The sequence below is a fragment of the Numenius arquata genome, chromosome 11, assembly GCF_964106895.1.
Source record: "Numenius arquata chromosome 11, bNumArq3.hap1.1, whole genome shotgun sequence".
NCBI lineage: Eukaryota > Metazoa > Chordata > Aves > Charadriiformes > Scolopacidae > Numenius > Numenius arquata.
The window spans coordinates 39,456,979-39,482,256 of NC_133586.1; the positions used below are offsets into that span (position 1 = coordinate 39,456,979).

The 25,278-nt window shown below is 53.0% G+C and overlaps 1 protein-coding gene across 1 annotated transcript in view; it reads left to right on the plus strand.

The window, feature by feature from the left end:
* The window catches only part of FLT4 (fms related receptor tyrosine kinase 4), a 56,246-nt gene extending 32,449 nt beyond the window's left edge, over window positions 1-23,797 (plus strand). The window contains exons 4-30 of the mRNA XM_074155439.1: window positions 404-516; window positions 1,412-1,574; window positions 1,823-1,962; window positions 2,657-2,825; window positions 3,560-3,677; window positions 4,307-4,458; window positions 5,211-5,373; window positions 7,221-7,365; window positions 9,989-10,097; window positions 11,147-11,506; window positions 11,744-11,890; window positions 12,543-12,674; window positions 12,946-13,052; window positions 13,352-13,487; window positions 14,292-14,396; window positions 15,913-16,026; window positions 16,265-16,353; window positions 16,646-16,793; window positions 17,255-17,349; window positions 17,693-17,815; window positions 18,233-18,344; window positions 18,724-18,823; window positions 19,370-19,475; window positions 20,426-20,565; window positions 21,225-21,348; window positions 22,129-22,214; window positions 23,578-23,797. Coding sequence (XP_074011540.1) covers window positions 404-516; window positions 1,412-1,574; window positions 1,823-1,962; window positions 2,657-2,825; window positions 3,560-3,677; window positions 4,307-4,458; window positions 5,211-5,373; window positions 7,221-7,365; window positions 9,989-10,097; window positions 11,147-11,506; window positions 11,744-11,890; window positions 12,543-12,674; window positions 12,946-13,052; window positions 13,352-13,487; window positions 14,292-14,396; window positions 15,913-16,026; window positions 16,265-16,353; window positions 16,646-16,793; window positions 17,255-17,349; window positions 17,693-17,815; window positions 18,233-18,344; window positions 18,724-18,823; window positions 19,370-19,475; window positions 20,426-20,565; window positions 21,225-21,348; window positions 22,129-22,214; window positions 23,578-23,797 — 3,716 coding nt within the window. The remainder of the gene's footprint in view (window positions 1-403; window positions 517-1,411; window positions 1,575-1,822; window positions 1,963-2,656; window positions 2,826-3,559; window positions 3,678-4,306; window positions 4,459-5,210; window positions 5,374-7,220; window positions 7,366-9,988; window positions 10,098-11,146; window positions 11,507-11,743; window positions 11,891-12,542; window positions 12,675-12,945; window positions 13,053-13,351; window positions 13,488-14,291; window positions 14,397-15,912; window positions 16,027-16,264; window positions 16,354-16,645; window positions 16,794-17,254; window positions 17,350-17,692; window positions 17,816-18,232; window positions 18,345-18,723; window positions 18,824-19,369; window positions 19,476-20,425; window positions 20,566-21,224; window positions 21,349-22,128; window positions 22,215-23,577) is intronic.
* Window positions 23,798-25,278: the final 1,481 nt, after the last annotated feature.

Genomic DNA, 25,278 nt, shown 5'->3' on the forward strand with positions numbered 1-25,278 from the left:
TGCGCTGTCCCTGCCGTGGGGCCACCACACACAGTCACCACCTGGGCAGGCGCTGAGCCCAGGACGAGACCTGGTCAAACCCAGGCAGAGACCTTGAGGCAGCCAGGAAAGGGGAGGTCACTTCCAGCACTGCCCGAATGTCACACAAGTGTCGTTCTGTCGGTATGGTGTTCGGTGCAGAGGAGCCCACCTCGGCGGCTCCCTCTGCATTCCTGAGCTCCAGGTGTCTCCTCCAACTGTAGGACATTGCAGACGGGGCTGTCCAGCTCAACACCACTCCCTCTGGCAAGCTCATGCTGTGTTAAAGAAAGCCAGAAAGTGTCCTTTTATTCTGGTTTGTCCCTCTTCCCGGTTCTTTTCTTGCCTCTCTTTAGTTGTTCTTCTCCTTGTATCTCTTCTTCAGATTTTGAACAGCCGTTTATCAACAAGCCGGAGACCCTCCTCATCAGCAAGAAAGAGAACACTTGGGTACCATGCCTCGTGTCCATCCCAGATCTTAACGTCACACTCATCTCGGTGAGAGCTTGGCCAGTGGGAGACTCTGGACCGACATGTATCGCATTTGTTCTGCATTTGTAATTGTCTGAGTGGAAGTGGGACAGGCACTGCCAGGAATGGAAAATGCATGGGATACATTTTCCATGGAAAGTACAAGCCACTGGCTTCCTCGTTTTATTTGCTGGTTGAAGCTGTGCTGTCCCGTTCCCTTGGGCAGACCCCATGGGTTTCCTGTCAACCTTGCTTCTCTTCCCTGGAGATCTATGAAACAAAACAAGACTTTGTTTTAATCCCATTTCCCCACAGAATCCCCTCTTTGCTCTGGTCTCTGTGATCTACAAACCCTCTAGGTGGTCAGCATCCCCACAAGGGAGGAGGCTGCAGCTCTGGGGCTGACAACTGAAAACAACTCTGTTATCAGTTTGCTTGTGCCTTTTTTTTGCTATTTTTTTTTTTCCCTTTTTTTTTTTTTTTTTTTTACAATGTAAATACATCCTTCCAGGATGAGTGTTACTATTGTACAAAAGCCTCCAGGGACACTCTGGGGGCCAGGGGCCTTTCCCTTGCCCGGGAAGGACACTACCCAAGGTCAGCACTCATCCCGGTGGGGCTGATGTTTGGGACATCAGCATCAGTTTCCTTAGCTATCACTAGAAGTTTCCATTCCTGGAAGTCTCTGGCCCACTCTGCAGACAGGGAGCCTTGTGGTGCAGGATACGGCTGCTCAGGGTATGGGGGGGCTACAATTCCTAGATGACAAACCCTCAGGGGGAGAGGGCGGGAGGCCAGCACGGCATGAGGCTGCATCGTTTCTTCCTACAAAAGGGATCTTAGCCAACGTAAAGCCTGGAAGGGGTGGGGTGGGAATGTTGTTACCCTCTTATTTCAGTTGGCAAAATGTTGATTTTTCCAGCAAAATTCCCTCATCCACCCTGACGGGAAAAGCACGTTCTGGGACAACAAGAAGGGGGTGCAGGTACCCACACGCTTGATCAGGGACTCCTTGTTTGTCCTGTGTGAGACTGTCATCGACAAGAAGATCTTCAAATCCAGTTTCTTCATCATCCATATAGCAGGTGAATATTTGGGAAGGTGGGGGGGGGGCAGTGTGGATGACTCTGAAGTCCATGAGTGTGGAACATGGAGTTGTTATGGTCTTCTCTAGCTACATAAACTCTGCACGGTGCTTATATCTCCTCTACTATGTGCCAGACAGAGATAGACCAAGCAGCAGGAGGTCAAACCCAAGCCTCCTGTAACTGCAGAGTCTGAGTCAAAGAGTTAATAGATCAGAAATGTCTTTTTGTTGCCTCTTCTGCATCAGGGAATGAGCTGTATGACATCCAGCTGTATCCCAAGAAAGCCATGGAGCTGCTAGTAGGAGAGAAGCTGGTCTTGAACTGCACCGTGTGGGCCGAGTTCAACTCCGGTGTTCGCTTCCAGTGGACTTACCCTGGCAAACAGGTACTAGCAAACAGAGCGGCTCCTGGTGCACTGAACCACATCCCTCTGAGTCGTTCCCTTCTGCCCCTTCATTGTTCTTCACATCATTGGGAGGGCTCTGCTTCATGATCCTGATCATGCTGTGGCCTGGACGTCTCGGTCAGAGTGCTTTCCCATTTTTCTCTCCTGCAGCAGAAGGCAGAGAGAGGGAAGACCCCTTTACCTGGCGGAAAGCACCCTCCTTGCCGAGGTGTTATTGTGCTCCTGGGCAAACACTGGCTTATTTTCCACAGGTGCAAACGCAGAATGAATATCCTTGGCTTAAAAAGAGCTATTCTAGCCACACAGCCCTGGTTACCAAGAGCCTGCGAGGAGGTCCCTTCCCCCTGTTGTAGCCTCTGGCTCTTGTGGACAGTGAGACAGAGGAGTCCCCTGAGGGCATCACTCTGTTCACATACCTATAGGGCTCCCAGCCTGGTTACTGGGCTGCAGATCAGAGCAAAACATGTGCTAAACCCTGACCCCAGCCTCAGGCAGTCAGTCATACAGGACTCATTACCTTTCCATCCCTGAGGATAGCAGTCAGTGGTGGAGTCAGTCCCCTGTCCAGGGAGAGGCAAGCACTGGGCAGCAAGAAGCGCAGATGCGAGGAGCCTATATGCACACCCCATCCTGTTGATATCTTTCATCCCCTTCTCTCTGCCACCTCCCGCAGACACAGCGGGCAGTGATGGAGCCCGAGCGCCGGTCTCTGCAGACACACACAGAACTCTCCAGTATCCTGACCCTCCACAATGTCAGCCAGCAGGACCTGGGCAAGTACACATGCACTGCCACCAACGGCGCCCAGATGCTGGAGGAGAGCACCGACATCATCGTGCACGGTAAGGCACCTTCCACTCCCTCGCAGAGCCATAGACGGAGCCCAGCTGCAAGCAGAACAATCCCCAGACTGCTTCAGCAGTCCTTGGCCCAAGGCTCAGTAGAGGGGCTCCTGCACCTCCATCCCACTCTGCTTTAGTGAGACCCAGCCTTCCTCCAGTCCCTCAGCCCTTCTGCACCCCAACACCACACTGGGAGCACAGTCACACTCTGCAAGGTGCCAAGATGATGAGAAAGAGAGATGCAAATGCCAAAGTGGCCCAAACGTCAGTGGGATGGCAGGACACGCAGGTCTTATGGCCCTGTGGCAGATGCAGTGTCCCTGCGGCATGGCTGGCACAAGGCACCATCAGCACTGGGTGGCTGTCACCTGGCAGCAGAAAGTCATGAGGCAGCACAGCTCCCCTGTGGCCCTGATGGCTCCCAACAGCAAGCAGTACTGTGCTGGCCTGTCTGGCTCTGCCTGGCATCCACTCCCTTCTGCTCCAGGGCGGGGACCTGCTGGGAACAGGGATGTGGAAGAGGGGCTGGGGGTCATATGGGCAGATGGGACAATAGTGAATTTTGGTTATTTTTACTTCATCATTTCAGAGGAGTAGTCATTTTCAACTGCACTGCCACAATGCCCTGCCTGTCCTTGGTTCTTGCTGTCAGGCCCCGTGGGGAGTAGCAGAGCTTGATGACAGCCTGTCCCTTTGTGCTCTCCTCTCCTCCATGCTCACCTTTTTTCTTGCAGAAAAGCCCTTCATCAATGTGGAGTGGAGGAAGGGCCCAGTGATAGAAGCCACCGCAGGAGACGAAGCCGTGAAGCTGCCGGTGAAAGTTGTGGCTTACCCCCCGCCAGACTTCCAGTGGTAACGCACCTTTCTTAGCCTGAGCTACCTTCTCTCCTCCTTCCCTCTGCCAAGTAGGGAATCATAGCCTGGCCTCCTTGCTAGGTCTCTCTGTGGCCAAGATTGTCCCAAATACCACTTTTTTCCACCCATGGGGGTCATTTTTCCCACCTGCCCTGGCTCTCAGCTGCACTGCTTGGGATAGAATGAGGTGAGGCCTGGGGTAGAAGCAGCAAAGGTCCTGGCCTGGCTTGGCAGCTCTGCACTGTCTGGAGGGGACAAGTGGAGCTCCCACAGGAGCTGCCCCTCTTGTGCCCATGCAGTGGGGGTCACGGCTGTCCAGAGGAGCAAGAGAGTGGAACAGGGTGTGCACTGCATCATGCTGTACCTCTGCCAGAGCTAACTGGGAGCTTTGCATCTGCACACTGCTCAGGGCAGAGCAACAACGTCCCCAACCCCACACACATCCATACAAGACAATGCAGAGACCCGTCACTCAGGTCCAGGGAAAGCCCAGGGGTCTTTCTCTGATCCCCAGCTCTAGTAAGGGGCACCCTGACTGTGCTCTAGTGGGGACCAGCAAATCCCTGCCCAGCCACCAGTGGGACACTTCCTCCCCATGGCTGCATTTTCTCTCTGCCTCCCCGCAGGTACAAGGACGGGAAGCTAATTCCCAAGCAATCTCAATCTTCAATGCAGATCAAGGATGTGTCGGAGCAGCACGCTGGGACATACACGCTGGTTCTGCGGAACAGGCTGGCGGGGCTGGAGAAGCGCATCAGCCTCCAGTTAATCGTCAACGGTAAGAGAGGGCCAGGGCTGGGGCCAGGGGGAGAGTGCTGAGTCATGGCCCCAGCCTTTGGGCTGCTCCAAGACCAAGTCTCCATTGCTCTGATAAAGCAGTTGGTACCTACATCATCTCCTTCTCCCCCATTGCTGAGTGATGCTCTGGTTACAGTGAGGCTGGTTCCTTGTGGCCTGGGCAATACAGCAGTTTTGTTCCTGGCTCCATCACTCTGGGCAGGATATGTCCTTGCTTAGGGACCATTTCCCAATTGCCATTGGAGCTGCTGCTGAGGGTGACCCTGTGTGATGCAGACTTGAGGGCAGGGCAGCTTCAACACACGTGGAGCCTGGACCTGGAGCAGTTCCTCTGGGTGGGAAGCTCCCAGGGAGTTCTCCCCTGGTAGAAACTGGTCCCTGTTGTGCAGGAACCAGCTGCTAGCATAAAACGTGCTGGAAGGGCACTGCTGCTTGGAGATTTGTCTCCAGCAGGCTCTGTAGCCTTGTGCTGGGGGCTGCCAGACAGTGCTTTGAGCCCTTCGGCATCCAGACAGTCACACTCTGCAGAGGAAGGAGAAATGACATCACTTGAATCTGCCTTAGTATAACCTGCTCTGCCTGGCAGGGCTGAGCTCCCTGGGAGTCGCCCTGAGAGCCATAGTGCTCTAGTGCCCAGACTCTCTACAGACGGACCTGGGGAGGGCTGTGCCTGGGCTGGGGATGCAGCGGCTGAGACTGCAGCCGCTCACATTGTCACTCTGATCCTTGCAGTTCCTCCACGCATCCATGAGAAGGAAGCCTCTTCCCCAAGCATCTACTCCCGAAGGAGCCCCCAGGCCCTCACCTGCACGGTCTATGGCATCCCGGCACCGGAGGTGATCCAGTGGCAGTGGAGGCCATGGATGCCCTGTCGGATGTTCTCCCGACGCAGCCTGTAAGTGCCATTTCTTCCAACACCCGTGTCTTAGCAGGCCAGCAGCGTGGCATGATGGGCTCCTTGGGCACCGTGGCTGCGTCCCAGACCCCATCTCGTTTTTGCTCTCCCAGCCACAACACGGCAAGAGGAGGACAGCACTGAGTGATAGCTCGGAGCACCATGCACCCACTCAACCTGTGGAGAGGCAGAGTAGAGCCCCCTGGAGACACTTGTGCTCCGTGTGGGAATTTTGCCCAGCCTGGCTGGTCCCACACACTGAGGGCTTCCACAGCTTCCCCTGTGTCCACAGCCATCTGCATCTGGCAGGGGATGCTCATGGCCCAGCCATACCTCACAGTACCTGCAATAGAACTGCTGACCACTGTGCTAATGGGGAAACTGAGGCAGATTGCAGGAGAAATTATCACAGCCCCTTGGTAAGACCCTGAGACAGCAGCTTGAGGCTCATCCCATTCGTGCTCTAAGGTCCCTGTGATCTGTTGGTCCTTCATCTTCTGCTGGGTAATGATGGAAGCAAAAGTGCTCATAGGCAGGGAAGAAGAGCTGCTGCGTGTGGAGAAGAGTTGCTGAATCTGGAGGAAGTGCCAGATCTCTGCCAGCTGCCAGGACGGTTTGCCAGGAGGGTGTTTGTGCAGGCAGTACCAATAGGTAGGCAGGAAGGGTGCGTGCCCACTGCCTGTGCCCTGGGAAGCTGGGGCAGCACCAGGCAGGGCTGCAGTGGCATTATTTAGCGGCAGCCTCACAGGAAGAAGGAAAAGGGATGCTGTGGAGTTGTAGCCAGAGCGGTCAGGGTGGAGGACATCAGGGTGCCTGGAGGAAGCCAGGTCCAGCAGCCCTGTACAGGCTGTTGCCAAGCCAGGGACGCCAGAGAGCTCTCCATCGCATGCAAGTGCACTGTGGCCCTGTCAGGAAGCAGAGGGGCCCATGAATTATGAGCACTGTCTCCCAAGGCCACCATATTTCTGCCTAGCATAGCTCCAGAGGATGCAGGAGGCTTCTTTCTAGCTTCCTGTTGTTTACACAGCTCACCGATGTGTTCGCCCCGCTGAGCGCTCTGCCCCACACTGCCAGCGTGCACCCTTGCCATTGCTCTTGGGCACTCAGCTCCCCCCTGCTTCCTTGTCACTGAAAGCCCTCTGCACCTCCCACCCTGGATTTTGGGCAGACCCTCCCATCTCCCTGCCCCGCGTGCATTTCAGAAGCACCCTGCAGGCTGCAGCATCCCAGGTCCCTGGCAGATTTGGGCATTTCTCCATATTCACCCGGCTCAGCCCAAAGAGATATCACCTTATCCCTGTGAGACACCAGCAGCATCTCTACTTGGGATGTTTCCCTCCTGGTAATTGTTGAATCAAGGGCAGCAGGAGCACCTTTGGGAGCTGCCCCCTTGGCTGCTGCCCCATAAGCTCTCCAGGCCAGCACTCAGCCAGTCTGTGGCATCCCTGACCCACAGTCGCAGCAGGAGTTTAAGGCCTTGTTGCTGAGCAAAGGAGCATCAAGAACTGCCCCAGGCACACATGAACCAATTTCACCCCTGCCTTTCTCCACCTTTAGCAGGGAAGGATGAAACCACAGACCTGGGGGTGAAGACACTGCCTGGGACACCAGTATCTGTTCCCTGCCTCAGTTTTTACATCTATAGATGTTTGCCTCGCTTGTGATTGTGGAGCACCCTTGTAAAACACATTAGAACTGTGTAACTGGAAGACACAGGAAATTTTGCAGGGTTAGAGAACAGGGACATCACCTCTCAGACACAAAGCTATTTTTGCTGCCTTCTTCCCAGCTGACCCTCTCTCCATCTCTCTCCTCTTCCTCCTGCACCTCCCCGTCTGCTGGATTAGCAACAGCCGGCACCGGGCAGCAAGGCGCCATCAGCGGGACCGGATGCCAGAGTGCAAGGACTGGAAAGATGTGTCACAGCAGGACGCGGTGAACCCCATTGAGAGCATTGACACCTGGGTGGAGTTCGTGGAGGGACGGAACAAGGTGAGGCCGTAGCCCCAAGCCCATCCTGGAGCGGGGAGCTGGAAACGGGCACCCTCGGAGGGATCCTTTGCAATCAGCCAACAAAAGTGGCCTGAAAACAAGCCTGGCAGAGACAGATTTGGGGAGGGCTTCACACCTCTGCTTCTAAAGTAAACCATCGGCGGCTGTTCCCAGCTCTGGGGCTCCGCAGTACCAGGCAGCCCCAGGGCGAGGGAGAGCTGTCATCTTTGAGAAATTACCCTGCGTCCAGAGAGGCTCCCGCTGGGGCTGACTCTGCAGGAGGGTTTACACCGATCGCCGTTGAACACAGGGGACCCAGCAAAGGAGGGCATGGGGGACACGTGCTGTGGGGGATGCCATGGCCATTTCTGAGCATTCCTGCTTGAGCTGTTTTGGGAGAGCCGAACCCTGCAGAGCAGCCTGGGCAACCAGGAAAGGAGAGCCGGAGTCACAGACTGACCAAAAAATCTCTGGCTTTGGGAACGTGCATGTGTGTAGCGGGGCATTTCATCCAGCTGTCCCCATCCCTGTGGGGCGAGGGTGGTATGGAGATGCTGGCGTCCATCCGCTGCATGTTTGCGAGTGAGAGCATGTGTGCCCCACGGAGCCTGCTTCTCCATCACAGCCTTTCCTCTCTGGAAGGAATGTTTCTCTCTCATTGCAGCGTGTGACCCGCAAACAGCCAGACACTGCCTGTTTCTGTCTCTCTGGTAGCTGCGAGTGTCAGGTCTGTGCCATGACGGGGTTCCTGTTCCCGCTGGTGTCGGGCACCAGCCGCTCACAGAGGGATGCAGAACAAACAAATGGGCCCCTGTTTCCGAAAGTCACTTCCTGTTTTCCTACACACCTCCAAAGGCACTTCCCGTCCCCTGGCCTGGCCGGGAGTTCGTCACTCTGCCAAAAGGGTGGCAGGGGCAGATGCTGCTCCTCCCAGAGCAGCTGAAGGGAGAGGCAGGGATTGGTGTCCCCCGGGGAGGCAAGTAGGGGTGGTGGGAGCTCCTGCATGAGAAGCCCTTGTGTCCCCCTCCAGATGTGACTCTTGGTCCTTTTTGATCTTTCCCTTTTTCCCTTGTTCCTTCTCCCTCTTGTCTTCCTCCTATTCCTCAGCTGTGTCCTTCTCATTCCATCTATTTGGTTGTAACTGTCCTGGAGGTCCAACTTAGGTTGTGCAGCCCAGGGACGTGCGAGAGCTCTGGAAGAAGAGAGCTCTTCCACTTGCAGTGGGATGCTATGTCCTCAGATCTGCATTCTCTTCCCTCTCCTTCCTACCTGTCTTCTCTTACCATCTTCCTCTGTCTTTTATTCTGTCCGGAAAAGCCAGAACGAGCCGCAGGGTGTGCGGTGCACAGCCATGCCCTGCAGACAGCAGCATGATGTCAAGTCCAGGAACCCCAACTCAAACGTAACAGTGCAGACTAGAAGGAAAATCCCCAAGAAACAGGAAAGGCAGCACACAAAAGTGCCAGCAATAGAGTCACTTCAGCTGTATTGAGTAACCCCAAGAAACGGAAAAGGCAGTGTACAGAAGTACTAGTAATAAGGTCACTTCAGCTGTATTGAATACGCACTGAATGAATGACTGTTCCTTCTGATTAACACAGGGTAATACATTGCCACTTAGAATGGAAATGCTGCCTAAAGTCTATGGGATGCATAGTAAAGGCAAAGCGGTTTCCCGGTAGGAACACCATATTTTTGCATTTTAAATCCCTCTCATTAGAGGGAGTTTTTGCATGGGATTAACATGTCATTCAGACTGGGAGGGAGGAGAAACCTGTGCTTCAAACTGCAGATTTCCTCTAAGGGGAGTGCTTGTAACACATTTGGCAGCTCACACGTGTGCGGTGTGAGCCGCCGGGAGGAGGAGAGCAAGCCTGACTCCCCAGCTGCCTTTCCTGGCTTATTTGCAGGCAGCATCTCCTGGGTCTGTGCTCCCAGGACAGCAGCAGCCTGGCTGTTTGCCTGATCTCAGTCACAGGGAAGGAGGAGGAAGCTTTTAGGACCATGTCTATGTACACTTGGAATTTAAAGGGAGAAGATGACAGCTTTTCCTGAAGTGGTGAGAGCTGGAATGCTTTCACAGATTTGATTTCCCCTTATGGATAAAAGGAGTGCTTGCAGGTCTGTAAGTACCTGTAAACTCCACTGAACTCTGGGGGACACTAAATAGTCACTTAACTGCAGAGGGCTCAGGGAATCAAAGCCTCGGTGTCCTTTCCCTTTCTCCCCACTGTTACAAAGCGTGGCAAGAGCCTAACCATCCCTTCAGCCCTGCATCATGTTCATGTCCCCCTTGCTGGGCACAGACCCGTCCCCACGGTGACCCGAAGGGCTTAGCAAGAAGTTTGCTCCGATGGAGAGGCATCTATGCTGGCTGGGGTCCGTAAAAAGGAGCAGCGATCAGGAATAAAACCATGTTGCTGTTGCTAGAGCCAGCAGATGAGGTTTGAAATGCACAAAGGGCTATTGAATAAGGGGCTATTTTTGCATAACCTTTTCCCAGGTATAGCTGCCATCTGGGGCCAGGCTGTGTGCTTTGCTGTCTGCCAGAGAGCAGCACTGATCCTACTTCTCTTCCTTCTGGCTCTTCCTAACTCCTCCTTATGCTCTCTTCCCCCACCAGACAGTCAGCAAACTGGCCATCCAGGAGGCCAACGTCTCAGTCATGTACAAGTGTATCGCCTCTAATAAAGTGGGTCGAGACGAGCGGCTGATCTACTTCTACGTGACCAGTGAGTACTGCAGAAGTCCCCTCCACCCACATCAGCCGAACTCTCTGCTTGAAATAGGCAGGTCCCTAGACCTGCCGAGTCCTGTCAGTGACCAGGAAGCCAGCAGGAAAGCAGGGCTACCCCAGAGCTCTGCTGAGTGGCAAAAGCCTGGAGCCCTGGCAGCAGATAGCACAGGCAGAGTTTGGCAGGCACTGGGGATGAGCTGGCCTGTGCCTAGGTCCTGGAGCAGCCCTGGCAGGTCCTGGCCTGGGGATGTCCTGCTGGCTCAGGCTCAGGCAGCTCCCTGGGCTGGGGATGTGCCTGGTCCAAGAGCATCCTCTAGTGGCACTGCCCGCCCCGCTCCCAGGCAGGGTCCTGCTGGTCCGAGCCCCTCGGCAGGGTCCCCACGGAATTGTGGTGGTGGGAGGAAGCTGAGAGCCCAGCAGTGTGGGCTGGAGTCATGGCCCATATGGGGCTGCATAATCTTCCTGCCGATGGTACCCCAGGCCGGTGAGAGTCTGTCCTTGTCCCCTGGGGACAGGAAGCCTGGCAAGGGCACTGCAGAGGCTTATCTTCATGCCTCTCTGGACAGACCCCAGAAGCCTGGGCTCATGGCCCTCGTAAGTAGTACCTGTACTGTGAGAGCCACCAGCTTTTGTGGAGGCAGATGAACATCTGCAATCACTGCTCCAGTAATGCTCTGCGTGCGCAGCGGTCCAGCCTGGCTGTGTAACCACCTGCACGTGTAAAAGCAGGCACACGTGCAATCCAGAATCCTGCAGCTGAGCTGAAAGCAGCAACAGCCTAATTCAGACCTCTCAGGCTTGTTTCATTTGTGACTCCATCCTAATTTGACCCTGGGACTTCAGCATATCCCTTAGCACTCTCAGGGTGCAACTTAAGCTGTTGGTCATTAGAAGTTTGCATGTCACGGTTCTGCTCTAGATTGGTTTCCTTCAGCCTGGCTGAGAACAGAGAAGTCTCAGAGAGCTGAGACAAGGAGACAATTTCATTGTGTCTGGCAGCTCAGCCATGGAAACTCGTTCACATGTTCATTTCCTTCCTGAAAGCCATTCCAGACGGGTTCGAGATTGAGTCCCAGCCCTCGGAAGAGCCCATAGAGGGGCAAGACCTACAGCTGAGCTGCAACGCTGACAACTACACCTACGAGAACTTGCAGTGGTATCGGCTGAACCTCTCCAAGCTCCACGATGAGGAGGGCAACCCCCTCGTGCTGGACTGCAAGAACGTCCACCTCTATGCCACCAAGATGCAGGGGGAGCTGCGCTTCCAGCCCGACTCCAACGATGCCACCTTGCTGCTCACCATCCCCAACATCTCCCTGGGCGAGGAGGGAGACTACGTGTGTGAGGTGCAGAACAGGAAGACCCGGGAGAAGCACTGCCACAAGAAATACATCTCTGTGCAGGGTGAGGGTCCACAGGGCAGGCGGGAGTGACAGAGGAGAGCTGGTGCTCTTGTTGCCATCAGCTTCCCAGGGGAAGCCGTGCAAGCAAGCTAAACTCAAGGTGGCAAAGGCAGGGCACCTGGGTTCTCAAGACACCCTTCAGCGGGGGTCAGAGACCCAAAGCCCCCCAGGAACACAGATATTCTTTGATCAATCAGTTTCCCGTTTTCCCCTCCTCCTCTTTGTGCTGCTCCTCCAGCCCTGGAGATCCCCCGCCTCAAGCAGAACCTGACAGACATTTGGGTGAACGTCAGTGACTCCATAGAAATGCGCTGTAAGGTGGACGGCAACCACGTTCCCGAAATCAGCTGGTACAAAGACGAGAAACTGGTGGAAGAAGTGTCAGGTACAGTGGGCTGGGGGGGATGAGGGTGAATCAAAGGCATCATGTTTGGCTGAACGCTGCTGGGTTCTGGGAGTTGATGTGCCCAGGCAAAAGCCCCTGTTCTCTGAATTGGCTGAACTCTGGGTTTTAATCATGTTCTATTCCAGTTTGATCCAGTGTCACCAGCCAAGTCTATGCCCTAGGGCCTGGCTCAGCACTCTCTGTTCATGTGCACAATTCAGCTGGAGAGCAGAGAAAGAGAGATAAATCTTTCATCTTCTTACTCCCAGCCCAGGGCCTGGCATCTCTGCTCATGCAGGGACCAACTCAAATCCCATGGAAGGATCCAGGTACATTGCAAAGGGAAAGGAACAGGTCCTGGAGCTGAAGCAGAGGTTGACACACCAGCTGGACTGCCTGGATGGCACCACACCCATCCAGTGTTGTCTGTGGGGGTTTTGTTCCCTCCATACACTCTCTGTGGAGGGCTCTTCCAGGGTATTTTTGGGGCCGTTAGGCCCCAGAGAGAGCCTCTACCAGCTGGTGCAATTTCCTTCTGCCATCTAAAATGAACCAGCCAAAAAATAGGAGCCTTATTTTGATCCTGAATGAGTGCAGCATACTAATCTCCCCATCCCTGTGAGTGACCATCACAACCCTCTGTGCCTTACAGGGATCGACCTGGCAGACTTCAACCAGAGGCTGAGCATTCAGAGGGTGAGGGAGGAGGACGCTGGGCTCTACCTGTGCAGCGTCTGCAACGCTAAGGGCTGTGTGAACTCCTCGGCCAGTGTCTCCGTGGAAGGTACCAGCAGCCACAACAACCCTTGGGATGAATGGGTGGAGTAGGAGCATGGCCAAGGTCCTATGTCTCTTCCTTGTGACACCAGGCAGCAGGAGGCAGTGAAAGCCCCTAGGCCTTGCTGGTGGCATGGTGCTCTCACGGGAGGATCACGTTTAGCTCAGGCAAACACATCTCCACAGTCTCCTCACAGCCTGAGCAGGCCACAAGGGACAGCTGAGCTGGAACACGGAATGGGAATCTCTGAAGCTACGTTCTTCCTCCTGTCCCACAGGCTCTGATGACAGGACCAATGTGGAGATTGTCATCCTGATCGGGACTGGGGTTATCGCTGTTTTCTTCTGGATCCTCCTTATCCTCATCTTCTGTAACATCAAAAGGGTACGTGACTGTCTTTGCCCCAGGGCAGGGGAGATGGCTTAGTGGGGCTTGGGGCAACACTGTTGCTGTGATGTGGGGCTGTATGACAGCATCCACTAAAAGGTTATCATGTGATGCTTAAAGGGCTCTCACTGCCAAGGACAGGGTGCATAAGGGCTGTGGTAAAGGAGGTGACAGGGAATGGCCTTTGCCAGGGGGAAGCAGGTCAAGGCAGGCAAAGGAACCCAGTCCCCTCTGGGAGTCAGCACCCAGTGCAGGGAGGGCATCTCCTCACCCTCTGTGTTGGCTGATTCCTGCAGCCTGCCCACGCAGACATCAAGACAGGCTACCTCTCCATCATCATGGACCCTGGTGAGGTGCCCTTGGAGGAGCAGTGCGAGTACCTGCCTTATGATTCCAGCAAGTGGGAGTTCCCACGAGACCGCCTGCGCCTAGGTGAGCCGGACCCCCTCCCTGCCACTGCGCGCTGCAGCCAGGGCTTCCCACCAGCCCTTCAAACTCACCCTCCAGGTTTTTTACACATCTCTGTGTGTTTAATGCCTTCTCTCTGCCTCAGGCTTCCCACCTTCTTCCCCAGGCTGTCCCTAAAGCCCAGCTGTGCCTGGGAAATTTCTTTGGGTCTGACTATGGACAGATCCGAGCCAACTGTAAGCCCAGACTCTCCCAGTGTACCCTCACAGGTATCACTGAGACCAGGAGACCTCTGGGAATGCTTTGAAATCCATGCCCATATTCTCTAACTGGCAATCTGGACAGAACACCCCAGTCCACAGCAGGCACCCCAAGTTCAGGACCACTGCATCCACTGTCCTCCTCGTGATGAGACATCAGCTTGTAGTCTCTTCTGTCTATCTGGTAGGGCTAAAAGGGTTGCAGACTACCTTTGAGGTACAGAGAATGATATTAGCCCTGGCTGCTCTGCTGCAAGGTGCCACATTTACCTTTCCCACACGCTCTGCTCGAGGGCAACAAACAGCCCCTCACTTCTGCCGGGCCATTTCCTTCCTCTGCTTTGTCCATGCCAGCTCTGTCACAGTTCCTCCCCTCATCCTTTCTCTTATTCTCACCGACAGAGCAAGCAGCCACCTGGGAAGGGCACAAGTTCCACTCCTTCCTTTTCCTTTATGACCTTTTTTCTTTCTTCTTCCCATGATTTCCTGTTGGGTTTTTTGTTTTTGCATTCCATTCTGCATGTGCCGCACCTGCCTTCCCTCACACTGCCTCTTTCCTTCCCCATAGGTAAGGTGCTGGGTCATGGTGCCTTTGGGAAGGTGGTGGAAGCATCGGCATTTGGGATCAATAAAAGTAACAGCTGTGAGACCGTAGCAGTCAAAATGCTGAAAGGTACGTGGGCAGCAAAGCATAATATGCAGCCTGAGTGGACAGCAAAGGATGAGGCATCTGCCAGGGAATCTCCACCCTGTAAATGCCTGTCTTTTGTATAAGGCATTTTTTAAGGCCCTGGAAGATGTTTTATCTCCCACAAGCACTCCCGGGTGCTTCTGCCTGAGCAAATCCTGAGCCAGGGAAGAGGAGCTGGACCCAGCCTTTTAATTTATGGCTTTTTGGCCTCAACACAGTTGATCCTCTTGGTCTCCTCCCGTGGATGCTTTAGCCCCATTCAGCTGCACTGGGAGGCAAGTGGCAGAATAGACAACAGGGACTTGGGGAACTCAGCTTTCAAGGAACTTTAGCTGTCTGCAAAGGCAAAGAATAATGAGATCTGTCTCAGAGGATGAACAAGAATCCAGAGCCCCTCTTTGGCAGGTCACTGAAGGAAGTGTTGATCCCAATTGCCTTCTTCCAAATGTACCTGTTTATGGGCCAGGTCCAGAGCTGGGTAAGGAAGCAGGTTGCAGCTCTTACCTAGCTCTGAGGGCTGCCTTGGCTTTGCCTCCAGAGCCTGGTCAATCCAGAGTGAGATTTTAAGCTTTTATGACCATGCTTTGAAAGAGGCACCCAGAACATTATTCTGTAATTTGGTACCCAACAAAATACCAAGGCAGCCTCTGGTCAGCAGTGGCCTGTACGCTGAAACCGAGTCATGGCTCATCTCAGCAGTACTTACACTGCAAGCGTACAGATGATCTGCACAGCAATTGCAGAGGGAAGCCTGGCCATGCAAGGTTGCTTTACAGTCCTTTGAGGCATGGCTGTCACCTGGCCCATCAGCTGCAGCTCAAGAGGATGCTTCTGCCTCTCAGACTATGTTTACAAATTCTCAAGTAAGGCAAAATGCCTATAGGGAAGCAGAGAGGTATGAAAAAGGCACACAAAACCAGAGAACACACCCTGAGGGTGAAACAAAGGATCAAGAGTTGATGTGAATTAGGCAGTTGGAGAGAAAATGCGGCACAGAGAGCTGGCAGAGGCACAAGACTCTGTTTGCTATTGGAGAGGAATCATAAAAAGATATTCTGAGTTTGAGCTGAGACAGTTCCTATCTTCAGTCATGACCAAAAGACTCAGACCCCTTTGTTTCTAATTTTCCTTCAAATTGTTTTATGCCTTGTTGTCTCTGTTGAGAGGCTGAAAGAGCAGATTCAAACGTGTGCATCTGTATGTAAGCCTCAAGTGAACTTCTTCCTTGCACAGCTATCACAAGGACAAATGTGTTGGGCACAGGTTGTGTTGTCCTTTGCACCTGCAGGGAGCACCCTACACAGTACAGCAGGGATCTTGGGATCTCCAGACAAGGCTCTGACGTTTCATATGGAAACATGCAATAACAAAATGTACCAAGGCTTTGGGGTCACAGCCTCCTCGGCAAGGCTCACAATAACACTCTGATAAGAGAAGGCTGGTGAGGGGGAGTGAAAAGCTGTGAGGAAGCGTCATGACATGGTCTGTGTGTTTCCAGAGGGAGCTACCGCAAGCGAGCACAAGGCACTGATGTCAGAGCTGAAGATCCTCATTCACATCGGGAACCACCTCAACGTGGTGAATTTGCTGGGTGCCTGTACCAAACCCAATGGTAAATATCGGAGGGCAACAGGCTGTGCCTGCTCCCACGGGTCAGTGCTCATCCCCTGTGCCCTTTCTGCTGGCCACGTGTGTGACCACAAGGACATGTGGGGAATGTTATCGGTGTGTCTGTGCACACTTCAGCAGGTGCCACAGCTCAGCGGGGCTGCACAAAACATGAGTTGGGACAAGTTCTGACCACCCCAAGCCTCACCTCTATCCCCTGACCTTTGGTGTCTTCTTGCCAGGTCCACTAATGGTTATCGTTGAGTTCTGCAAGTATGGAAACCTCTCCAACTACCTGCGAACCAAGCGGGAAGGATTCAGTCCTTACAGGGTAAGTAGCTTCCTTTGCCCCTAGGGACCTGTCCCATGTCTAGGGAAGGAAGATGCGTAGCCTGAAACATGATGTGACACTGGAACAAAGACACCCTCTGTCTAGCAGCAGATCAACTTTACACACTGATCTTGATTCATATGCACGTCAGGGAAGTAATTTCTGCAATGGAAGATAGGTGCTTCCAGGCCAGAATTACAGTCTAAGAACAGGAAAAGACTGTGCAGCTCGTGGGAGCAGGGGCTACAGTGCGTGTTGCCTGCTGAGGTTTTTGTTTTGGTCTCCTTGCCAGGAGAAGTCTCCCAGGCTGCGTATTCAGGTCCAGTCCATCGTGGAGGCAGTGAGAGCAGACAGGAGGAGTCGTTCTGGGACTAGCGACAGCGCTATCTTCAACCGCTTTCTGATGCACAAAAGCCAGACAGCGCAGCCGATCCAGGAAGGTAATACTCCAGCCTCAGCAGTGGCTCCTCACCTGGGCCACCAAAGAAATGCCAGATTTGGCTAACTTGGGGAAAGGCTAGGGCATGACAGTGGGGAGCTGGGATTCCCTGTGGATTTTTTTTTAGTGTAAAGAAAGGAGAATTGAGGGGGTTCTCAGTGGGTCCTCCCTAGGACAGGAATGATGAGCTGACCTGCAAAGCCCCTTCCCACCCTGTTCCCCACAACTCTGCCTGACCAACACGTGCTGGAGGCTGGACTCACTCTCCTCCCACCTCAGCACATTCCTGCCATGTGCTTTTTGCCACCTAAGCAGAAAATCCTAGAGGGGAGCTGGGTACTCCAGTTAGCACTGGGGACTGTCTGTATCTCACCAAGGGGCTGGTTGTATCCTGCGGTCCTGGAGAGAGGCAAGGACAAGAGACCGCTCACTGTCTAATCATTTTCTTGTGCTGTTGGACAGTGGATGACTTGTGGCAAAGTCCCTTGACCATGGAAGACCTGATCTGCTACAGCTTCCAGGTAGCACGTGGCATGGAGTTCCTGGCATCCCGAAAGGTGAGTTCACACTTTCCTTTGCTCCCCTCTTCCTTTGTGCATGCCTGACCAGAGAAGGCCTGCCTACAGCCGCTTTACAGGTGACACGCAGAGAGGTTCAGTGACCTGCCTCACACTTCTTAAGAAGTCTAAGGTAGTCCTGCGTACACAAAGATGGGAAGTTAGTCCTCTTGCATTTCATCTTCTCCCTAACCATCCCCTTTAAAAATTTTTATCTTTAACTCCTTTCCGCTTCCACCATTCCCCCATTACAGCTCAGGTTCGCAAGGGGGCTGTGCTCTGTACTTTCTGATGGTGGTTCCTGTCCCTCTGATTTTGCCCCTTCCTCTTTGTGTGCCCTCAGTGTATCCACAGAGACCTGGCGGCTCGCAATATTCTGCTGTCAGAGAACAACGTGGTAAAGATCTGTGACTTTGGCCTGGCTCGGGACATCTACAAGGACCCTGACTATGTCAGGAAAGGCAGTGTGAGTGCCATCTTCTCAAACCCTGTACAGATTAGGCCCTCCCTGAGGTGTTCACAAACTACTCTGGGGCTGGAATAAACTGAGAAATAGATGAAAAAGGAGGAGTGGAACCACTTGTGTAGCTGACCAGGAACCATTGGCCCAGTGATGTATGTGCTGTCCTCCTCCCTCACCAGACCTCTGTCTCCTTCCTTCTGCCCCTCAGCCTGTCATTTACTTACTCTTCTTTCTTTATACTCCTTCCTCCCCCTTTCAGTGTCTCTTTCCCTCCCTCTGGCCTAACCAAACCTCCATTCCTCCATGGAGGGAGGAGCAGGGCTATTGGCTCTAGTTTCCTTTCATCCCGTTGCTACAAGAAGGGCTGTCCTGGGACATGTCCCTGACTGAACACTTATGCCTTGCCTTTTCCTCCTGCAGGCCCGTCTCCCACTGAAGTGGATGGCTCCAGAGAGCATCTTCGACAAGGTCTACACTACCCAGAGTGATGTCTGGTCCTTTGGGGTCCTCCTCTGGGAAATCTTCTCACTAGGTGAGTGCTAATGAGGGTCACACACTGCTGAGGGAGACAGGACTTCTCTTCCCGCATAGCAGCTTGGTGGGTGAGTCTGAGCGGGAGGCTGTGACACCCTGAAGCATATCTAGGGAGTGATGGGAAGAGACATCAGTGTGGGTAAAAGAATTATGGAGGCCATATCCACCCATGAACAGGGTGATGGGAGACAGGCACGCAGAGGAAGCATCCTGCTCATTGAGGCAGAGGGGCCTGTCTCAAGCAGCACTGAGGACTTGGGCTGTGTATGAGAAGTGACCACATCTCCCTGTGTTTTGGGAGGAAGGGCAGTCTCAGGGAAAGGAGCGGTTTCTGATGGCATATTTCATGTTCCCACATCTCCTTGCATCTCCTTTAGGGGCATCTCCATACCCTGGAGTCCAGATCAACGAGGAGTTCTGCCAGAGGCTCAAAGACGGTACCAGAATGAGAGCCCCAGAGTATGCCACAGCAGAAATGTGAGTCAGAAACCTCACGGATCCCAGCATAGGGCAGGACAGGCCCCTCTGTGGGATGGTAGAAACCTCCCAGATCCCAGCATAGGGCAGGACAGGCCCCTCTGTGGGATGGTAGAAACCTCCCAGATCCCAGCACGGGGCAGGACAGGACCCTCTGTGGGATGCAAAGACCTTTCAGCCAGGATGGGGGATGAGCCAATGCCTCCTTCACACCAGGCAGCTGCCCGAAGGGCAAGCCAGATGGATTCAAATGCAGGTCAGAGCTATCTAGGAACATCAAATCCCTTGTATACACACACTGGGATGGTCTTCAAGTGGACAATGTGCTTTCTCACTCTGGAGAGTATCAGAGGTGTCCAAATTAGCTCCTTGTGCACTGTTATATTCAGTGCATAACGAACCAACTCCCTTCCAGTAGGTCCCTATGGCCAAATTGCTGGGGGGTGCCAAGCTTTCCTTCACAGTGCAGGTACCATGTGGGTGGGAGCTGCAGAGTGGGGCAGGAGGGGGTTTCTGTAGCATAAAACCAGCATTTCTTCTTGGCAGTTACCGTATAATGCTGAGCTGCTGGCACAGCGATCCCAAGGAGAGACCAACTTTCTCCGACCTGGTGGAGATACTGGGGAACCTTCTTCAGGAAAACGTCCAGCAGGTGAAAACCTCCCTGTGTCCCTGCTCAGCTCCAGACAGCTCGCTCTTCTCCCACCACTAGTTCCCTTCTTGTGCCCTCCTCTGACTCCCTGGCCAATGCAGTACCTTTGCATAGGCCAAGGGACATCACAGCATTTCTTGGATCAGAGTGCTCTGTTTCCCAGAGGTACTGGAGAGCTCATTTCTACTGTAGCCCTCTCCCTGCATCCTAATATAGCTCCACTCCTTGCAGGGCGGGTACCCTCTCAGTCGTCATTCCAATATTTCCATCCTAATCCCCAGATGATTATTTTAAATTTTTCAGCTGAGTCAAGGCCCTGGCACTCCTGCCTCCCACACGCCTGCATAATGAAAACCAGGACTTCACCAGGCTTTCTGAAACTCTATCCTCAAATCTAAATGTCAGGGCCATGTGAACAAAACAACTGTTCCATTACAGCAGTCAGATATACAAACTTCTCTGAAACCATTACTAATCGCTGCCATGCAGTAACTCACCAGGAGTTTTAACTGCAATGAGCATGCAGCCCCGATTTTAACATTTTCTTGATGTTCCATTTCATAAGGCGATAGCTAAGTGCTTAAATATGAGTACTTTCTCATCTTGACGTCCCTGTTTTTAACCTTTCAGCACTGGATCCCAGCTCAGGCATGACTAAGCCACAATGATGTGCCCCTGGAGCATAGTGTTCTGTCCATGTAGGCTAGAGAACTGTAGGTGCCATAGGACTGGGTTGTTTTCCTGCTCACATGCATCTCCATGCACCTGCAACGCTCGCTGCTACATAACGCAGAGGGCATAGAAATCTCCAGCCAGATATTTTGTCCCAGAGAAACAAAAGTCAAACCAGAAATTTTCCTCCCCACCTCTGACAGCTTCTGCTTGTAGAGCCCTTTCTGGTGGGAAAGCCCTCCCCTTCTTTCAAGGCCACTCACTGTTCTTCCTACCAGGAAGGGAAGGATTACATCCCACTGAACGACTCTCACAGCTCAGAAGATGATGGTTTCTCCCAGGTGCCTTCCTCTGCCCAGCAAAACTCAGACGAAGAGGACTTTGACATGAGGATACGCTGCCACAGCCTAGCAGCAAGGTGAATCCCCTCTGAAAAAGGCAGAGAGAGCCCAGCAGGCAGCCAGCAGCCTGAGCTGTAAGGGAGCCTGAGGGATACGAGGTTCTCATGTGATCAGGTGTGATCCAAGCATTTTGGCCATAGCATCTTTTGCTTATAAAAGCAAAATCTCTTTCCTTTGCTGATGAGAAAGAGCACTGGATGTGTAAGCCTATGGCATTCCTTCTCCTGCCTCCAGCTACACTGCCAGAGCATCACAGCCCACTAACAGCATCGTGGCCCATCAGGCAGATGAGGAAAGAAGGTGCCAGCTGGGTCTCTGTGCTTCTGCTAATGCAGGAGCTTCATCCTCTCTGTTTCTAACTAACCCAGATGAGATGAGCCTTCTCATCTCCAGGCAGCTGTGATAGTGGGATTCCTGGGATCTATATGATATTATGCTCCTTGTCCAAAGTGGAGAGCTAATTGGGACCCAATTCCATCAGGAAGTCTGGGTGCTCCTCACTGCAGAAGTAGTACAGGGTTAAGAGGCCTAAGGTGACCCCATTCCCCTCCCAAAATTCACCATTTGGGTCGTCCACCTCCCTGCGTATTTTGGAGAGCAGAGGAGGTTGGGTTCAGGTCCTGTCTATTCAGGAGACTGACTCTTGGTTTTACTGAATACAGTATGCTTCTGTCAGCAGATACTACAACTGTGTCTCATTCCCTGGTTGTTTGACGGGAGGAAATCAGATCAGGTGTCCATCCAGGATAAAGACATTTGAAGAGTTTCCCATGACACATACAATGTACAAGGCGCACCCGGTGAGTAGCATCTGAATGGAATAGAGCAGGGGGGGCAAAGAAATGTTCAGCTGTTTCCTGACACCTCTGCTATTAAGATCATGGAAGGAAGATCGCTCCTATCTGATGTCAGTCTGTCTGTGTCATTCTTGTTCGGTCCGTCCAGTCCTATGCACATTCATTTCTCTTCCTGGCACATAGGGGTTTCTCTACAGCACAGCTTGTACTGCCTGACAGTGAAATAGGGAGGTTAGAGCTACAAGCAAGGACTATAAAGGACCTCAGAGAAGAGCCTGCTCTTCACCCTTGTCAAATCTGTCAATATGGCCTGGTTAACCATACTGGAATCCAGCCAGGACTAGAGAAATCCAGAGTGTTTGTCTGGAACTCCTGTATCCTGACCCACACAGCAGTGTGCAGCAGGGACCCTCCTGGCCTCTCCGAACTGGGCTGGTACTTATATCCTCTATAGTGGCAAAACTTAAGTCATACCCTTAGTCTCAGAGGAAAATCTCATCTCTCACAGATTTGATGGTAATACATCTTCCAGGAAGGGAGCGCTCTTTTTTTTTCCCCAAAAGTGGCACTGAACTGCACACACAAATCCTACCTTTTTACATACTACTTTTAAGAAGGCACCTAAGAAAATCAGCTCCGGTTGGAGCATGCTGGTAAAGTGCCCCTACTCCTTTTTTCCCATCCCAGATACACATGATCTCATCTCCTGAATGATTCCTCCTCCCTTCCCACTCTGATCAGTCGACAGGGATGTTACTGATAACTCCTGTTGCTTCCTTCCAGGACAATCAGACAGACAGTGGGATGGTTCTGGCATCTGAGGAATTTGAGAGGATAGAAAACCGACACAGAAAAGAAGGTGGATTCAGGTACTCCTTAAGTCTAGCCACTCAGACCTCCCTGCTGCCAAACGCAGACCAGGAAGCAGCTCTGGTGTTTCCCCATAGAGTATATCCCTTGGGGCTCTCAGCAGCAGCAGGGCTGTGGGCCCTGAGCCAGATAAGTCCGTGCACACATTAATGAGAGGCAAAACACATAAAGAACAGACCTGCCTGCTGCTTCCTAGGGTTTAAAAATACCAACTGTGCCCATTCCATGAGAATGTGTCCGTTAAGGTAATGAGGCACAGTGGAGTGACGGTGTTAATAGGACTCTTAATGCTTATTGATGTTTTCTGGTGAAATGTGTCAGGGCTTGTTCAAGCCGTGGCAGGTGGGACGGATGGAAACTATGCAGCTGCCACCTCCCTCTCCCAGCCCTGACCCGTCTGCTGCAGGGTGCTGATGTGGCCCTGCAGGGATGGTACAGCCTTAGGACTTTCCACATGCCAGTACTGAGCCTGGCAGGTTGAGCTGACACTCTTGGGGCTCAGGATGTTATGGATGGTTATGTCCTTGCCCCAGGCTTGGATAGACTGGGTGAAAACCTGTCCAGCTCATCTCTGTTTGATGCCAGAGCAGGCTGGGACCTTGTCTCTGTGACAGTGTGTTGAGAGAGCCATGTCAGCTCATGCGTAGACAAGGCCAGTCCCAAGCCTTTTCCTCACCTCCTCTGCCTCCCAACATCATGTCAGACTGGTCATTGTCTTTTCCCTTAGCCATAGCCATGCAGCCTCTCTGCTGTGGTATCAGACTGTCTCCTGCTTCTTGTCCTTGTCCTCTTTTCCCTAATGCACATTCCCATTGTCTCCTACACCTAGCGTCCCATCTCCTGGAAAACACTGCCCTTAAACCTCTCCGTGAATGTGTCCCTGCCCTTGCTCTTGTGACTTGTTCCCAGTCACATGGTATTGGCAGGTTCTGACATGGGGTTGCTGATTTCCTCCCACATCTTCATCATCATCTTCCTTTGTTTCCTTTCCCCCATCCTGGCTGTTTGTTTGTATCAGTTTCTGTTACTCCTGCCAGGTCTAGGAACAATTGAGGCAATGTCTTGTCTCTCCCTGCTCACTGGGGTCCCAACCCTTCCCTGGGCTTCCCAGAGGTATCTAGAAGAGCTGAAATAACTCTGTGGTCAGGTTATGTGCAGATTTTTCACAAAACATATGGGCTGTGCTTAGGTTTAGAGCAAGGCCTGGTGCTGTGCTTTGAAATGGAGGCATAGGTCCATTCCTGCCCCAGTCTCTGCCCCATGCGTTAGCAGATGGTGTTTCCTGAAGCTGGGATCTCTCAAGGCAGAACAGAGGCCTTCCAGGAGCGCTCAGATTGATCTTCTGTGTCTCTCTCCCTGCAGCAGTAAAGGGCCCAGCAGAACTGCAGAGCTGCCAGGGGAACAGTCGGACCTGCGGGGCAGATGTCGGCCATCGTTCGGGTCCCAGGTCGGAGGCCAGACTTTTTACAACAGTGAATACGGGGAGCTGTCAGAACACTCTGAGGACGGCAGCTGCACCCCACCGGGAGGGGGGGCCAGTCCCCCCACTCTCCACGCTTCCTTCTTCTCCGAGCAGTACTAACGGCATCAGGCCCGGGAGGCGCCTGCCAAGGCACCCCCTCTCACCCTCCAGGCGTGTCATCAGGGTCGCTCAGAGCTTCTCCTTCAACCTACACCCAACCCCTGCAGGGAACCTACCCTGAACGGATGGGGAACACCAATGTCCTTGGAACCACAGCACAATGGTCCACGCAGCACCTCCAGCTGCAGCTTCCCCGTGCAGGCACTTGGAGAGAGCACCTCGCTGATTCCTCCGGTTTCTTTTCTTCCCTTCCTGTGGCTCAGACAGATGCATTCTGCCGGCGAGTGGGTGCCTGTGTTCAGCACTACAGCACCTTCTGCCTAGCATCCAGCCTCCACGCAGATCAGCTTCCCATTCAGAAAGCCCGTTTCAGGTCAGATATAAATAGATCTGTCTTAGTCTCAAGTTTCTTCCTGGTGCGCAGCCTGACTGTTTTTCCTTGGATTGCTTCCTCCTCCTCTCCTCATGATGTCAGCTGCTGAGCTGCCGAGCAGAATCAAAGGGAAGAAATCCCTAGCGGTATTCGCAGCAAGAGCAGGACATTTTAAAGAGGTGTATGGAGAGATCCCGAGGGATCTTTGTAAATGTTCACGCACACTGTTCATTCTGGGTAGGTGCCAGCCTCTCCATCTCCTCTGCAAGCAACACCCACACCCCTCTCATCTCTTCTGGGGGGAAACCTGTCAATCCGCCTTATCACCGAGATTATTTTAGCCATCTCAACGCAGCTAGTGCTGAACAGGTCATCAGCTGATGGCTGGAGTCCTCCCAGTGAGATAAATAGCAACTCTTTTTGCAGGCCTTGTGCAAAACAGGGGTTTATATACTCTGTGCTGGGAGCGGGTTACTCACGGGTCTGCTGCTCTTGCCTTCCCCTTCTCCCAGAGCAATGCTGAGATCATTTGTTGCTGGAGTGAGAAATTAAAGCAAAGCTGTGTTAATTTCAGCTGGCTTCTAAACATAGAGCGAAAATGGGTTGTTTGCTGGAAGGAAAAGGATCAAAGTGGTAGGGAGTGAAATGTTTATTTTCAAGTTGCTGCAAGGGTTTTGGAAACAATGGATGGAACAGAGGTCCAGCAATGAGGTGCCCTGGGCTGCGTCCCCATGTGTGTTGGCATCACTGAGCACATGGAGGGCAGCACCGGGCCAGGGCTCAAGCCCCAGTTCTCCTGGATGGACAATTCTGCACCATGACCTTCCCGGTCGCCCCAGTTCCCTGGCTCTAAGGAGGCATCCTCTGCCCAACAGGCTCCTCTCCAGTTTCTGTTGCAGAGCCACCAGCACAGCGTACCTGTCTCTGGGGGACTGAGAAACATTTATTTGCTGAGGAAACATCTCATCACTTAGGCCTTTTGTTTCTAAAAGACACCACGTGAATTCAGAGCTCTGAGGAACCTCCACAGCTCCTCTCTACAGATTTCTGCACTGCTGCCTCACCATTTCCCACCTACTCCTTTCCATCCTGCTCACAATCCGAGAGC